Source organism: Pterocles gutturalis, unplaced genomic scaffold (assembly GCF_000699245.1).
Source record: "Pterocles gutturalis isolate BGI_N339 unplaced genomic scaffold, ASM69924v1 scaffold30270, whole genome shotgun sequence".
Classification (NCBI taxonomy): domain Eukaryota; kingdom Metazoa; phylum Chordata; class Aves; order Pterocliformes; family Pteroclidae; genus Pterocles; species Pterocles gutturalis.
In genome coordinates, this window is record NW_010141803.1 from 31,430 (window position 1) to 46,084 (window position 14,655).

The following is a 14,655-nucleotide window of genomic DNA, read 5'->3' on the forward strand; positions in this document are numbered from 1 at the left end:
GACCAGCGAGTGTTTGTGCACAGATTTATTTGCAAACAAATCTCATCTTTTTCTATTTCAGTAAAAGCATGTGTTTGAGTAAAATTAAAATGATTCCAGCTGCAAGCCAAGGTTTGGGTGTAATAAGGATAACAACTCTCCTCTTTCAGTTAAATCAGTAACTTTCCTACAAATATTTTCAAATCAGGCTCATTTTCCTTCCAGTTTCTATCAACATCAGGCCTCACTGAAGTAGTCATCTCTCTCCTTAAAGGAACAGGCTGTTCAAACAACGAGGATCTGTACTTAAGATTTAATCTTTTCTAGCTCCAGGAGATAAAAAGAAATAAAAGTGTAAGTGGCAGCAGATTCCCAGCTGCTGCAAACTGCCAGAACTCCACTAATTTTAGTGGAGCTTCGCACCAGCCAACAACTTGCCTCTTGCTACACCAGCCAGATGCAATGGGACCCGAAGTCTCCAGCGTCTGATAGACACAGTCCTCCCCTCCTTAAATTGCATCAAACTGGGGAAGCCCTGGCATTTGAACGGAGAGCCCCTCGCACTACGGTTCCCAGGAACTTCCCAACCAAACAAGCCTTCCTTCCCCTCTTTCTGGGTGTTCTGGATAGGGGGGAAGAAGGCAGGAATAAGCTCAGCTGGCTCCCCACAGCACAGCAGACAAGGATGGTGCTGCTCTCCTTGGTTCACCTGGCAGCTGTTTTGCATAGCTTTGGCATCAGATCTGGTGCGAGTTTGCCTGGGGAGGTTTCTCTGGGGATGGGAGCAGCAGAACAGTTCCGGACAGCTTCCCCCCACCCGCTGCTGTTCCCCCCGCCTGGAACACGCCGTTTGCTCCGAAAACCAAAGACAAGCGCTCTATCAGAACCGACGCAATTCCCACTGGAAGCCGCTCAGCCAGTCCAGCACTTGAGGATAAAAGCACCGTAATGGGAGAAAAGTCAAATCAAGATTGCAGTGTGCCTTCATCTTTGCAAAGCAAACACATGCAGCAACATGCAGATGTCACCTACGGGGAGTGACAGCCACCCGTGGCTTTTCACCCAACAACAAAACCAGGGCTGCAACCAGAAGGTTAACCTTATCCCCCTTCCCACCCAACTACTCACTTAATTCACCTCACAGTTTGATCTCAGCTGCACAGAAAGGACAGGGAATTAAAAGGTGATTTCAATCTTTAACAGGTGTTGGGGAATTCCCACAGGGAATCAGTTTTCTGCCTCGTGCATTTGGGAGGGAAATTCAGAACAGCTGAACAGCAATGAAGGAACAGTGCCAGGCAGACGCCAGGCAGGGGATTCAGCTGCCTGGGCTTAGATGTCTAACTTTTAGGTGTCTAATTCTGAGCCAATTGCTCTAGGCTCCCTTTACAGCCACGGAGAGGAAGCAGGCGCTTCCAGAGGGCAATTCATCTCACCCCTGAGATAGACGGCAGAGAGATGAATCACCTTCTAGAGATACCCATTTTCATCATTGACTGTACAAGGAGCCCGGGGTGAGTAGGTCAGACTTCAGCCTCAAAGTACTGAATATCTAAAATTAAGATTAATCTCGCCTATCCTGAAGATTTTAGCACTCCAGCTGATAAAGTACAATGCCATTAGAGATTGGCAAAGCAGTCCAGAAGCAGAGTGCCCTTCAATGCAGATTTTCTAGAAGCTGATAAATTGCCTCAGTTAACGTGAACAAGAATCAAATCTCCCACCTCAAACAACATGTGAAGCTAAAACATTACCCAAGATCGAGTAAAGAGTGGCAACAATTATTATAACTACAAAAAATTACCTGACCCACATGCTGTGAGCAAGTGTGCCCTACTGCAATACTCGCCATTCCCAGGGCTTACCTTAAGAAGTGCTTTCAAAGGGAGTAGGGGAAAGTGTGAACAGGATGGGGAGTTTTCGAGGCAGCCAGATAGGGCTGTAGTTTTCATGTTGGCCATTTGCACTAAACATATAAACAGACCAAATTGGGGCATCGGACCATCTCCATGGGAAAGTTAAGGCTGGTTAGCAAGGAAAGTGAATCTGTGCTGACTCAGACAGCTACAGACTCCATGGGAAGCTTTCACTGAAGACTCAAGTGTTTCATTTGGGTGGAAGCCCCTGGGTTATAAAAACACCTTTCCTTTGTCAGCAGTTGCCTCAAAGAAATCCCATCTTCTAGTCCCACTGCAGCTCTGACTGCAGCATACCCTTCGTGTGGGGCAGGGAGCGGGGGGAGAAAGCAGGACAGCGAGTGTGGGAGACTCAGGCAGTTTGCAGAAGGAAACCCAGGGGCAGCAGTTGTTCCCACGGAAAACATTTCACCTGCAGGTGCTGGGAGAGGGCAAGTCTCTTCTCTTAGACCAGAGGCAAGAGGCAGATCAGACCAGCTCTTCCTTTGCCCCTCTAATTCAAGTCAAACTAGCCTTTTTGTTCCCCTTTCCCCTCCCCATCCTTTTTTATCCTCTTCCATAATGGGATGTTTAAGAAAAAAAAAAAATAAAATAACCCAACCTCAAACCCTAATCACCTTCATTTGAATTTCAAATATCCCCCTCCTGGCCTCCCCCACGCCCAAACTGACTCGGAGCTGGGAATATGGAAATTTCTCCTGCTTGCCTTAAATGTGGCTGTGCTATGAAAATCATCAGCCTTATGCAAATCCTGAGCAGGCCCAATTGCCATAGCAACCAGCTGTTTCCAGCCCGACTGCTGCTGCTTTTATTTGTTCGGGATGTGTCCTGGGGCTGTTCATGGCTGCAGGGGGAAGAGACAAGAGAAATCCTCAAGGCTTTGAGGAAAGTTTCACGAGGGAGAGCTAGCCTTGGAGAGCAAAGGCGTAGCCAAGGACTAAGCTCCGTGTGGGGCCAGGGAAGGCCAAGTTTCCTCAAAAGACTCTGGCCTGGCAATCTGTTTTTAGCCCGATCTGAAGAGGTAACAACAAAAGGCAAAAGAAAAAAGCTCAGACTGTGCGTCCCTTACCTCGCCTGCTGAGCACAAGAAGGAGGGTCCCTGTGCACCAAGCCGCACAGCCCGAGCACCCACCAGCTCATCTCACACAAGCCATTGCACCGCTCAGGCTGACACCCCTTGCTCGTGCACATTTCCCTTTGCCTGAGTTAGAAGCTGATGCAGAGGTCAGAGCCTCCATACCCTATTCCAGCACGAGCCATCAAGTTTAAAACACCCTACCCTGACACCTGCAATTGGAATACAACAAACAGCCTTCCCAGAGCCCAGCGGAGATCAGGGCTCTGTTCTGCCGAGAGCTGTACCCATCCCTGGGGAGAGCAGCACCTGCATCAAAGAGCTTACGCGCTGGCAGAAAGGTGGGAGAAGAGATCAGAACCTTCGCTTTGGAGCTGGGGAACAGAGAGACTTAAGTTTGTACAGGGAGTGTGCAGCAGAGAGGCAGACTGAGGCAAGGTCTCTGGTTTTTCATCGGCCCTGATACAGATTTAACGCAAAGTGCGCTGACAGAGGAGCCAAGGGTACAGGGAGGAGTTTTTGCTTGGGTGGAAGTTTTGGTGCCCAGTTTCAGAGCTGCCCTTGCCTTCTCTCCTCCACTGCCAGGGGACTTGAGGTGTCTTGTGGCAGCAGCGGAGGAAGGTGTCTCCTGGCATCCTTCCATGGGCACAAACTGTCTGAAGCTGGGGCTGCAGGGGAAGAATGGCATTCACAGGAGCATCTCCTCAAAAGGGACACTTTGCCAGACTGCAGAAGCAGATGCATCATAGCTCCTCACCACCTTCATTTTCTTGGGGTTTAAAGGAAAGGATCTGTCTTACCCTTAGAGAGAAGATATCTGCTTTATTGCTTCCTAATGCAGCCAGATAGGTTACCCAAGCTGCGAGGGTTAGATAAACCGGCTGCCATCGCCACCAGAGTCAGAAGCAAGCCAAGAGCCCAGCTGTCTGGCTCCATGTGCCCTCCCCGTGGAACCGCACTCCTCTGCCTGGCTGCTGCTCTTCCAGATCCCAGACCCGACACAGCTGGGCAAAGCTGCCGGGTCAGCCAACCACCACTGTCCTAGGGAGCGATACCAGCTGCTCCCGAGCAGCGATAAGGCTGTGGGGCTGTCCTACATTGCACTCACACGTACACACCCCAGCTCCTCTCCCCGTGTGCTGGGATGCCCATCGTGCACCCCGCCCTGGGCTCCTGGCAGGCTGGCCAGTTCCCCGTGTTACAGGGTGGGGAGGGAAGATGTTCAGAGTGCCTGCAGCTATTCAGTTACCGATGGTTGTGTTTGAAGAGCTTCCCTATCGCCCTTTTGTTAAAGCTTTGGCTTCCCCCCCATAGCCTCAACAGATGAAATCAAAGGGAAGTAGCTTTGCTTGGTGTAACCTGTTTTGATCAAGCAGATAAACGGGGAACAAGTGTCTGACACAAACAAACAGACAGACAGAGGCAAGTCCCACCTCAGCATTTTGTTGCATCAGATACAGAGGGCTTAGATAAACCACAAGAAGGGGGAGATCTCTGCCTCTCGGCTTGAAGACCAGGGGCGACACTCTGCAGTGCCAAGCCCCCACAGTTCCCATAAAAAAAATCAACCCAGAACTTGCTGGCATGGCTTTCATCAGTTTAAAAAGATGAAAAGAGCTTACAGCCAAGCATAAAACTCATGCTTGTCATTACCCCCCATGGAGTCAGCGGGACTGCCTGCGAGCCCAGCCACAGCCGCCACACGCCAAGCCTTAAAAACCACACTGGCATCACACAGGAAAGGGTAAAGAGGACCCTCAGACTGGAGGGATGACCCAGTGCTCAGACTGGGGCTGACCTACACAGCTCCCGGGCGATGGGAGAAGGCAGTCCAACACGCTGCCCTTGCAGGAGAAACTCGTGCCTACTCCTCTCTTCCCTCTCACACACCTACTGTGATTTAAAAAGGCAGAGTTAAAGTAAAGGAGGGCTTAAGATTCACAGGACTGAGCAGGCTAGGTGATATTCCTTAGATTTTTTTTTTTTTTAAATCATGGGTTTTTGTAAAATGAAAAAAATTCACTACAACTGGTAGACATGGAGGGGGTGGAATCAAACAAACACGGGTTTATAGAGAACACCCTACTAAAAGCTTTGAAGCATTTTCTATGAAACTGGTGTGGATGAAAAAAAAGCTTAGCCTTCCTAACCTCCTATGAAAGATGAACAATTCTGACAATTTTATCAAAAAAAGAAAAAGCCCCACGATTATGTTAAACACTTTCAAAGTAAAACAATGCCCCAAATTACCCTTTTTCCCCCTTTAAGCCTCGAACTGGCGGAGATATGAAAGGATGAGATTATGCTTCTGCTACTGACACTTCCCATCAGATCTTTAGGCATCAGTTTTAGATCAAGGGCTTGGTTTACAAAAGCATCTTGGCACTCAACACCCTCCAGGTTTTTGTTGTTTTTTTTTTTTTTAATTTATTTTCTTTTCATTCTTCTTGGAGCCAGTTTGCATCTTTTGGTGATGAAAGGCCTTTGTAGCTCTGCACCTAGAAGGATTTCCATTCTTTATAAACTATCATATCGTTAGTTTGGTAACTGCCCTCTCCTTTGGGGGTAACAAGATTCCTGGGGAGCTGTGTCGATTGTTCCAGTTCATTAGGAAATGGGTCTTCAATTAATGAGTCATTAGAAAACAGATTTTTCCCACATGCAGCTAGTAAACAAAACACTAAACTATTAGGTGTTACAGTAAATATTCCTCTAACAATGTGTGTAAGGGAAAATAAAAACTTCCAGGGATGTGCAGTACAAAGAGCTTTGTTGTTTATAAATAGTCACAAAGAGGAAGAAAAAAAAAAAACAACGACAAAGATGCGCAGAGATTTTAGGGAGCAGCCCCTCTGTGTGGCTGGCTGCCAGTGGGGCAGATGTGCCAGGTTACACAAATACAACATATCGAGCTGAGCAATGGGGTGCCTTGGCCACCCTCTTCTCCGGTCACCCCGCAGGAGGGGCTGTGGGTGTTTGCTGAGTCCCGCAGGAAGCTCCGCACTCTCTGCAGAGTCTCCCAGCACAGCTAAGGCTGGTGATCTCTGAAGATCCTGAACAGATCAACCAGTCACGGGGACTGCATTAGAAAAAAGAATAATTTAAACAGGTCCGCAGGGAAGTGTCACTCTTGCAAATGAAGGAGATTTACTTGTTCTGATTTCCCTGCTTGATTTGAAGGCTCCTAGAGCAGCGCTAACACAGCTGCAAACATTTTTGTTATTTTAAAACAAATTTACTTCACTTCTCTGCTTTCTTTTCTCAATTACCACCAGAAAGAGGTGCTAAGGCTAAAACTAATGGCTGTCTGGGAAGCTGAAAAAACATTTTATCCTATCAACTGGGGTGCCAGCTTCTCGCCTATTTCACACTATTGACTACAACAGCAGCAGCCAGAATCTCCCACCGCATTTAGTAACAGCCAATACCAAACCCAAATACCCACTCCCAATACAGCCCTCCCTAATCTTGATTCAACTATGCTATCCATCAACTCTGTGTGCCAAGATGCACGAAACATTTTGGGAGACTGGTTCCCAATTTAAGGCCCTGTAACAGCCACCAGAGTTTTCTGAAAGAGCTTGGGAAGTTGGGGATATATTTGTTGCGAGGCAGTTTGGAAACATTTATCTCAAAAAAAAAACTTGGGGTCATCTGAAAGCCCTGAGCAGAAGCTGACCTCACTAAAGTCAATCAGAGTTTGTGGATGTGGATAGAACCAGATTTTACCTTTACCTTAGATTATGTCAAATAACCCAGCCTAATAGTAGCTAAGAGCACAGAATTTTCTAGTCCTCAGCCTTAAAGTGTAAATAAAGGGGTAGTTTTAGTCTCATTAACACACGCATGGAGTTCCCTGGCTTTACCAAAATCTCATTTTTTCTGAGTTCTCTCAAATGACAGAAGTAAAAGAGAAACAGTAAAATCATTCCACACAAAGTTTTAATCTGCTGTTACACATCCCCCTGCCCCAGGCTTAGGACTCCTCATCGCTCAAGGAATGACTCTTCTACATTGTCTCTACCAGTCTGGGTTTTAAAAGGTGTTGATTTCTAAGTCTATAGATGAGCCTCACAGTTTCTAATAACCCAAATTTGTTGTATCTAGTGGGTGCTAAAAACATTTCTTATTGCTGTTTATTTGCCTAAAAAGGCAACTGACCATGAGCCTTTGTGAAATTACCAACTCAAGGTCTTGCATTGAAAGCCCATTGTGGGCAGTAGCAGTCAGAAGTGAAGCAAGAAAATACCAATCTGATTTTTCTTGCGTATATCACACCTCGTAGCAATGTAGAAGTTGGTAATAACCTGGCAGAAATCAGTGCTAACACCAGCACTATCATCTTCAAAGGATCACCCTGTTGTTCAGCTTTCAGTGTTCAAGGAAAACCAGGGCTTCTAGCACAGAGCAGCGAGAGGCTGAGCAGCGCTCAGGTGGGAGTAGTGGAGATGAGAAACCCAATCATGCTTCAAGATGAAGAGCAATACATTTTTTGCTGGAACTATCTAGCTGGATTTGATTATTCCTGAAGTCCCTCCCATTTTTCTACATATACATGGCCAAAAAAGGCTTAGTTCCTGGGGAGTTTTGTCTGAGGAAGCGTTCCTGACACGAGCCCTGTGTAAAACGAAGAGCCGTTTATGCCGAACTGAGCACACCAAGACTATTTCAATGGCATTATTCCCTTGGCAAGGCATGAGCATATTTCCATGCTAAAACTGCAGAGGACGTTACTGAGACACACGCTGGTTCCCTGCTGTTACAGAAGGATCTTGCATGCTGATCAAGATACAAATGCAATCCTAGCCCAGAGCACATTCTTGATCAACTCCCAACCTGGTTGGAAAAGCGCAATGTAGCAGCAGCAGGAGTCAAGCAAAGCACAGACAGAAGCTTCCAGCACCCATGCCCTCCTTTTCTTTTCTTTCCCCCTGCTCCTTGGGCTGCCTCGCCTGTCCCCCATGTCCCAGACCCTCCTTACCTGGCTCCACCTGGTCAGGTTCGTGCCGCGTATCTGTGGAATCTGCCGCATCACCGCTCATCTTGATCTCTGGAAAAGGAGGCACAACTGATTTTAATAACAGGTCACAGTCCCAGGCAACAGGCACATGTGGCTTCCACTAAACAGCACAAATGAATGTGTAATTATAATAAACCATCAGACTTTCAAATTTCTGATTCCTCAACATACAGTTGCTAGAATATTCATCAGCTCTGAGGATGCACTTTCTCTCCTGTTGCTCTTTGCATCCCCCTCATTCCTTTCCCCCTCCCCAGTTTGCTGCTGTGTTCTCACCTTTGGCATCATTCCTCTCCCCCACGGAGGATGAGGGGTGCTTTAGTCCCTGGGAGGGCTCCCAGCCTCTCCCCCCAGCTTTATACAGGATTCCCAAACCAACTGGTGTGGCTCTGGGTTTCACACAGTCCTCCACCACACCTGTGGAGGCAGGGGATCCCTCCAAACTTTCCCCTCCTCTCCCCCATCCTTTCCTTGTCCCTGTGCTCGGGGCTGTACAAAGCACCCAGGGGGAGGACTGGCCTCAGAAAGAGCCACAGAGCCAGATGCTCCCAGAGAGGGAAGCGGTCTCTTCTCTCCTCTTGCTCCCTTGCAAACTCAGCTTGTTTCTCTCAATACATCTGATCCCTGTTTGCAGACCCTTTGCCCTGCTTTCCCCCCGCACATGCTCACACCCCTCACATACCACGAAGCAGCTGCCTTGCTCCAAAGCACTGTCCCCAACCCAGCAGCGAGAAGTGTGCTTCCCCATCGAGCTCCTGCGTGTTTCCCCCCATCCTTATCAATGCCAATAAATTTGACATTTACCCTTGAAGTGATGGCTGCCACCACACCCGGGGCCACGTTCTCCTTCGGGGACAGCTGAAAGAAAAGGTGGGAATCGTCAACTTTACACCGGATTGCTCATCTCCTCCTCAAAAGAGGCAAAGTACATACCATCGAAAGAAGGAAGAGTATCTATTCAAATTCAGATGGACACCCCTTCAGCTCTTCTAGTCTTTGCATGGGAATTTTAACTCTTTCCAGGCTAGTTCGGAAAAAATATAATTTTTTTGTAAAGAACCAACTGATTTGCATGTGCTTCCTGCAGCCAAGCCTGGCCACAGAAGTCATGCGATTTGCATCGGGTAATAACAACACTGTGGAAGCTGGGCCAGTGTTTGCTGTGGTTTTGCTGGGATAGAAAAGGCAGGTGGAAGCTTTCTTAAAGGCATCCTGCGAATCTTTTCCTCTTTCCTATATATGCCTTGTATTATTTCCAAACAGCCAAAAGGGTGAGAAGAACCCTATGGGTTTTTATACTTATTTCCCTCTATTACTCACACTAAAACAGGTCTTTTTGTTTGTTTGCTCAGGTTTTTTTCCCCCCTGTTCAGACTTCCACTGCAAATGGGCGATTATCTGCTTGTTGGCCAACATTGAATAGCTTTCTTTAGGTTAAAATTTGAAACTTTTTCTTAAGCAAATGATTAAGGAGAAAAGAAACAGCAAGATTGAATGCCAGACACAGAGTGCAGAAACATTCACATACTTCAGAAACTTCCTTTCCTTACATTGTATTAAGGAGTGAAGGGAAAAAGGAGAGAGAAGAAAGTTGTGGGATTTTTTTTTTTCTCCCCTTCAAATAAACCTTCTGCAATTAAGACATGAACATTTAGTGGGGGTTCTAAGCACTTCTACTGCAGGAAGAGTAATTATCATCAGCTATAAACATCTTCTTGTCTTGTTATACTGCCAAGAGACCCTAACTTAGGCAATCTACAAAGCATAAAGTTTTGCTTGCTGCCAAAAGGTATCTTAAAAAAAACCCCTCAAGTTCTCAGAAAACAGAGTAAGAAAAATCCTACATCATGCAGAAGTTTGGTGCTTGCTTTAGTGAGAAAGTCTGCAAGTTTGCAAAAAAAAAAATTAGTACAGGTTTCCTTGTAAGCACAGAAATAATGAATGAACACATGCTAGTGAAAGAAAATTATCAAATCCCCAAGACCAAGGAGCCCCTTATGGGCACAAAGCAAGAGACAAAGCAGTTCAGACAGAGCTGAAGAAGGAAAGACAGAAAAGCAAACCACGAGAAGCTCTCTCCCCCTCACAGCAGTGACCCCCTCAGCCCCTCTGCCATTTATAACCTGGGGTGGGCGGGGAGGAAAGGAGGAATTGCAGCTGTGACTTGATTACATATCACATGCTATCCATCAGTTCAATTCCCTCCTCCTGGAGTCAAGGGAAAACAAGATACCCTGTGATTCTCATGCATAAAGCAGAAGAATTTTATTTTCACAAAGATCCAAATTCCCGTCATAAATGTACACAAGTTATTATCGTTTAAATATATTGTGGGGAAAATAAAACAGGAAGAAAAAGAAAACCCTCTGGATCAAAGCCTACTGATCTGAGTGGTTTAGGGCTGGCCGGCTTTTGTATACCTATGGACAGCAGTGCAGCACCAGTCATCCTCCAAGGGACCCTCGAGAACAAGGAACAGACATACAGAGGCATTACTTTCCGATATGATATATGTAGATAAAGGCAACACCTTTTTATTGACACCCAAGAGCCTTCCACGATAAACCAGGACAGAGTGCTGCGTCTGGATTTGACTCCCCCTCCATCTGAAAAAATATCTCAAGACAAGACAGGTTGTGAGACTTTGAGTCCAACTAAATGTGGGCTTCTTCCATGCAGCTTTGCCAGGTTGGCAATATACAGAGAATAAGCAGGCTAGTAAAAAAAAATCTCTGGGAAAAATAATGCAACTTAGGACTGCCTAACTCCTAACCACAGACCTATTAGGAGCCGCCGCTGTGGCCTGGGCCATATTAAAAATGCGCTGCTACACCTCAGCTAGCAAACGTAGCTGGAGTAGGGGTAGGCTGGTTTGTTCACTCAGACCAAAGAAACTACCAGTGTAGACACTTCTCTGGGGATATATCTGCATCTATATTTTTGCTGAAACAAATAGTGTCAGCAAATAAAGCTTTCCCAAGCCCTTATTCCTAGTAGTTGTTCAGACATGGGCACTAGGGTAAACCAGCCTGATGACTTTAAAAGAAAAAACAAAAGCCAGGGAGGGAGCAGGGGGGAAACTGAGCTTGGCTGAGACCATTACCTAGAGCCTATTGAATTTTCTGTGCTTTCTGTGCCTGAGCCCCTCTGGAGGCTGCAGGAAAGTGAAACATCCAAATGCCTGGGAAGGAGGCGGTGGTACACGCCAGGGAATGCACTGCTGCAGGGAAAGCCTCTCAGCAGGGAAGAGGGTGCGCAGAGCCTGCACAGCCCACCTTCACCTTGCACGCTGCGTCTGCTCTGCATGGCTGGGCAAGAAGCGGAGCACACCTCTGCAAGCAGCTCACTGCACAGCCTTGCTGTCTGAGGACCCCCAGACTGAATGCACTGACCTGCTTTTGCATAAGGGTGGAGAAATGTCCCCCCCCACCAGTGCTGGGCTCTGGCACTGGAAAATGGTTGAGCGCAGGCTGGTCTCCATCCCCACAAAAAGACTGCTTAAAGCTGAGGTCCTTCTGAGCTAAGGGTGGGGTGATTTGGGAGAATGGAAGTTCAGCACGCACCCAGCTCTGCCCAGCTCCTGGCCAAATCCACCCTGGGAGTGATGCCACTGGCTTTGACAGAGGGCACAGTATCAATTTTGGGAATCTTCTCATGAAGAAAGAGTCTCCCACAAGCAAAGCAGATGGGTGGATAGGAGCCTGCGGGGGATGCGTCCCCAAGAGACACCACACACAAGCACACCCATCGCAGGTGCTCAGACTAGTCAGGCTCACACGCCGAGCCAAGACCACGAGCCTCACGCCTCTCGCAGCCTCTCCTCACTGCTGGCCCTGCAGCCCCAGGGGTCCCCAGCTGCCCTCCCCATGGCCAGCACAGGGAGCCAGCCTGCTCGGCAGGGGGCCGCTGGCATCCCAGAGCCACAGAGAGGCTGCAGCGCAGCCGTGCAGCAGAGGCTTTGGCCATCTCTGCCAGATGCTGTGTTAGGTGATGGCATTGCCGCAGCATCTGCCTTGCCCTGCAGACCTGCCTGGGAGCCCACATGCAGGCAGGACCTGTTGAGGGGCTACAAGCACCAGGCATGGACCTCTGGGTCTCTCTCACACAGCAGGACCACCAAACCCCTGAGTGTTGCTGCAGCATGCCTATAGATATGCAAAGGGAATGAGCCCGGGACAGACCGACAGATGTATCCGTCCTCTCTCCTCCAAACCTGGGAACAGCACCCCGTGTTTTGTGCTGCACAAAGCACCGGACACAGGTCACTAGCAAGGCATGTGGTACCCATACCCCCGACATCCTGCTGCCTGCCCCTGCCACAGAAAGGGCTGTCGGGATCTGGCCTTCACTGCTGCCACCGCTCTGCTCCTACCCCAGTGTCACCCAGCGACAGAGTCCTTCCCCTCGAGCACGGGGGCTTGAGCTGATGGCAGAAGCCAAACTCACTCTGTCAGGGCGAGCTGGAGATCAGCATAGCTTCAAAGGATTTGGCAGTGATTGCTCTTGTTCCCAGCTAATTGCAAGAGGAGGTCTGCTCAGAGAAGATGTGAGACTACCTAAGCTGTACCTCTGGATCAGAGACTCTGGAAGGAGTCCCTCTTTTTCTGAGTATCCCTGTTCATTCATTCCTCACTCAACTCAGCCTCCTACAGCTCACGCCTCATTCATTTCTCCCTCCTTTTCCCTCTTTGTCATAACTTTTCTCCTTCCAACATACGTCCCATCTCGCTCTCTCCCACACACCCCTCCACCCTTGCCGCATCCCTCTGTGAATTCATCCCCTCTCACTCCTCCCAGCTTTATGCCGATGCCTGGACCCACAGGTCATGCACTAAATGCTCATTTTTCCAGGCACCCAAGAGACTTCTGCGCTCTGCTCCCTGACCCATATTAAGGCTCGCAGAGTGAGCAGTGCTCCCACATTGTGGGTATGGCTTGGCAGCCCCCTAAATAGGATCAGGGCAGCATCCATCCCCACGTAGGAATGTGGGCACTTAACCAGGCACTGGCTGTGATAGCCGACGCCAGCAGGAGAAAAGAGGAGGGAAAGGAGGGAGGAAAGGTCACCAGAATCAGAGCAATCCCGTTTCCTGCCCAAGTCCACAGTCTCAGCTACGTGGTGAGCTCCAGCCCGATCCTTCCTCAAGTGCTCTTTACCTGCGTGCACAGACTCCAGGTTCACCATCCTGCTGGTGGAGGGAAATCCGCGGTGCGCCCAGCCTCCTGCCGTCAGCCCCAGGTTGCCAGGGGCTGCCAGTTTGCCCTCCCTCCTCTGCCACCCGCTGCCTCTCAAACCGGGCGTGGGTCCGCTCCCGAAGGGACCTAGAGCTCCATTGCCTGTTGCCATGCAGGGCCAGGTGAGCATGCGGCGCTGCGCCACGCCTCGCCCCACCTCCGGCTCCCTCGGGTGCCCTGACACCCAGCAGCCTGGCACCCGGCCCATGCAAAAGCGCCCATTTGCATATTAGTAACTCGGGAATGGATGAGTCCCTGCAGCACTTGGGGCGTGGGGTGGGGTGGGAAGGAGGGAGGAAGGAAGGCGGTTTGCCCGCCCTCAGCTGCACAGATATGCCCCGTAGCACCTGCCTGCTGGGCTGCAAGCGAGGGGCTTGGCGGGGGCTCTCTTGTCAGCCCCAAATCCCAGTTGTCCCCTCGTGGATAGACTTTAGGCTCTGCCCCTTGCAATGCACAGGTAAGGGAGGCCAAAGCAATGAGTCAGGATGAGCAGCAGCCACCAGCACCCAGAAGGGAAGGTGTCCAAGCTTCAGTAAGCAGCCCCATCACTCCCTTTCTGGCCTCTCTGATAAACCCTGCGGTAGCCTGTGTGGTTGAGTCTTTGCATCCCCTCGGTCTGGGCTGAACATGAATGATGCTATGTGAAACAACCAGCACAAAAAGGAAAGGTAAGAGCAGAAAGGTGATCTGACTTAGCTAAAGACCCAGGACAGGGCTAGGATCAGCACATGGAGAGTCTCCTTTCCTGACTTGTGCTCTATGCACTACATCAATCCCCCAAGAAGAGGAGAGCAGTGGCAGACAGCCTCTTCCTCCTCCTCCATGTCCTTTAAAGCTGCAGTAGTCAACCGACTTCCAGGGAAGCCAAGGAAAAAATCCCCCAATATTAGCTTCTTTGTCAGGAAGCTGACAGAGCCGGATCCTCAGCCTACGCTCTGTGCTGTGACGGGGACGGGGACCGTCACCCTGATGGATCCAGGCACTGCCGTTGCTCCCTGTCCCTGCTGTGCACTGCCTTGATGACCCCTACCATGGGCCCGGGGTAGCAGAACACCCGTGTTAAACACCTGAGCTCCAGCGCTGCCAAACCCCTCCTGAAAGCGTTAACATGCTCAATTGGTAGCTGCCAGGTACAAGCTATCACACATTCATCTCTCCCTGGCTAATTCACGTTCCAGGGCTCTCGGCTTTCCCACATACTGCTCTCCCTCCCTGGAAAGACAGGTTTCTCTGAAGAGATGGGTGGGCGGGCAGGCAGGCTCTCCAGCCTCACCTCCAACCCGGTGCGATGTTGTGGGGCTGGAGTGCCTGCCCTCAGCTTGCGTGGCCAGAGAGGACATCCTCAGGAGAGGGCAACACGCTGGGAGGAAAGGGTGGATGTGTTAAATGAAACTCTAACAAGGAAAAAGAGGAGGAAAGTGGGGGAAGAG

At 49.3% G+C, this 14,655-nt stretch overlaps 1 protein-coding gene across 1 annotated transcript in view; it reads right to left on the minus strand.

Annotated features, from left to right (window-relative positions):
- The window catches only part of POU2F3 (POU class 2 homeobox 3), a 39,548-nt gene extending 26,373 nt beyond the window's left edge, over window positions 1–13,175 (minus strand). The window contains exons 1-2 of the mRNA XM_010084158.1: window positions 13,148–13,175; window positions 7,952–8,020 (exon numbers count right to left, since the gene is read on the minus strand). Of these exons, the coding sequence (XP_010082460.1) occupies window positions 7,952–8,020; window positions 13,148–13,175 (97 nt within the window). The remainder of the gene's footprint in view (window positions 1–7,951; window positions 8,021–13,147) is intronic.
- Between the last annotated feature and the right edge of the window lie 1,480 nt (window positions 13,176–14,655).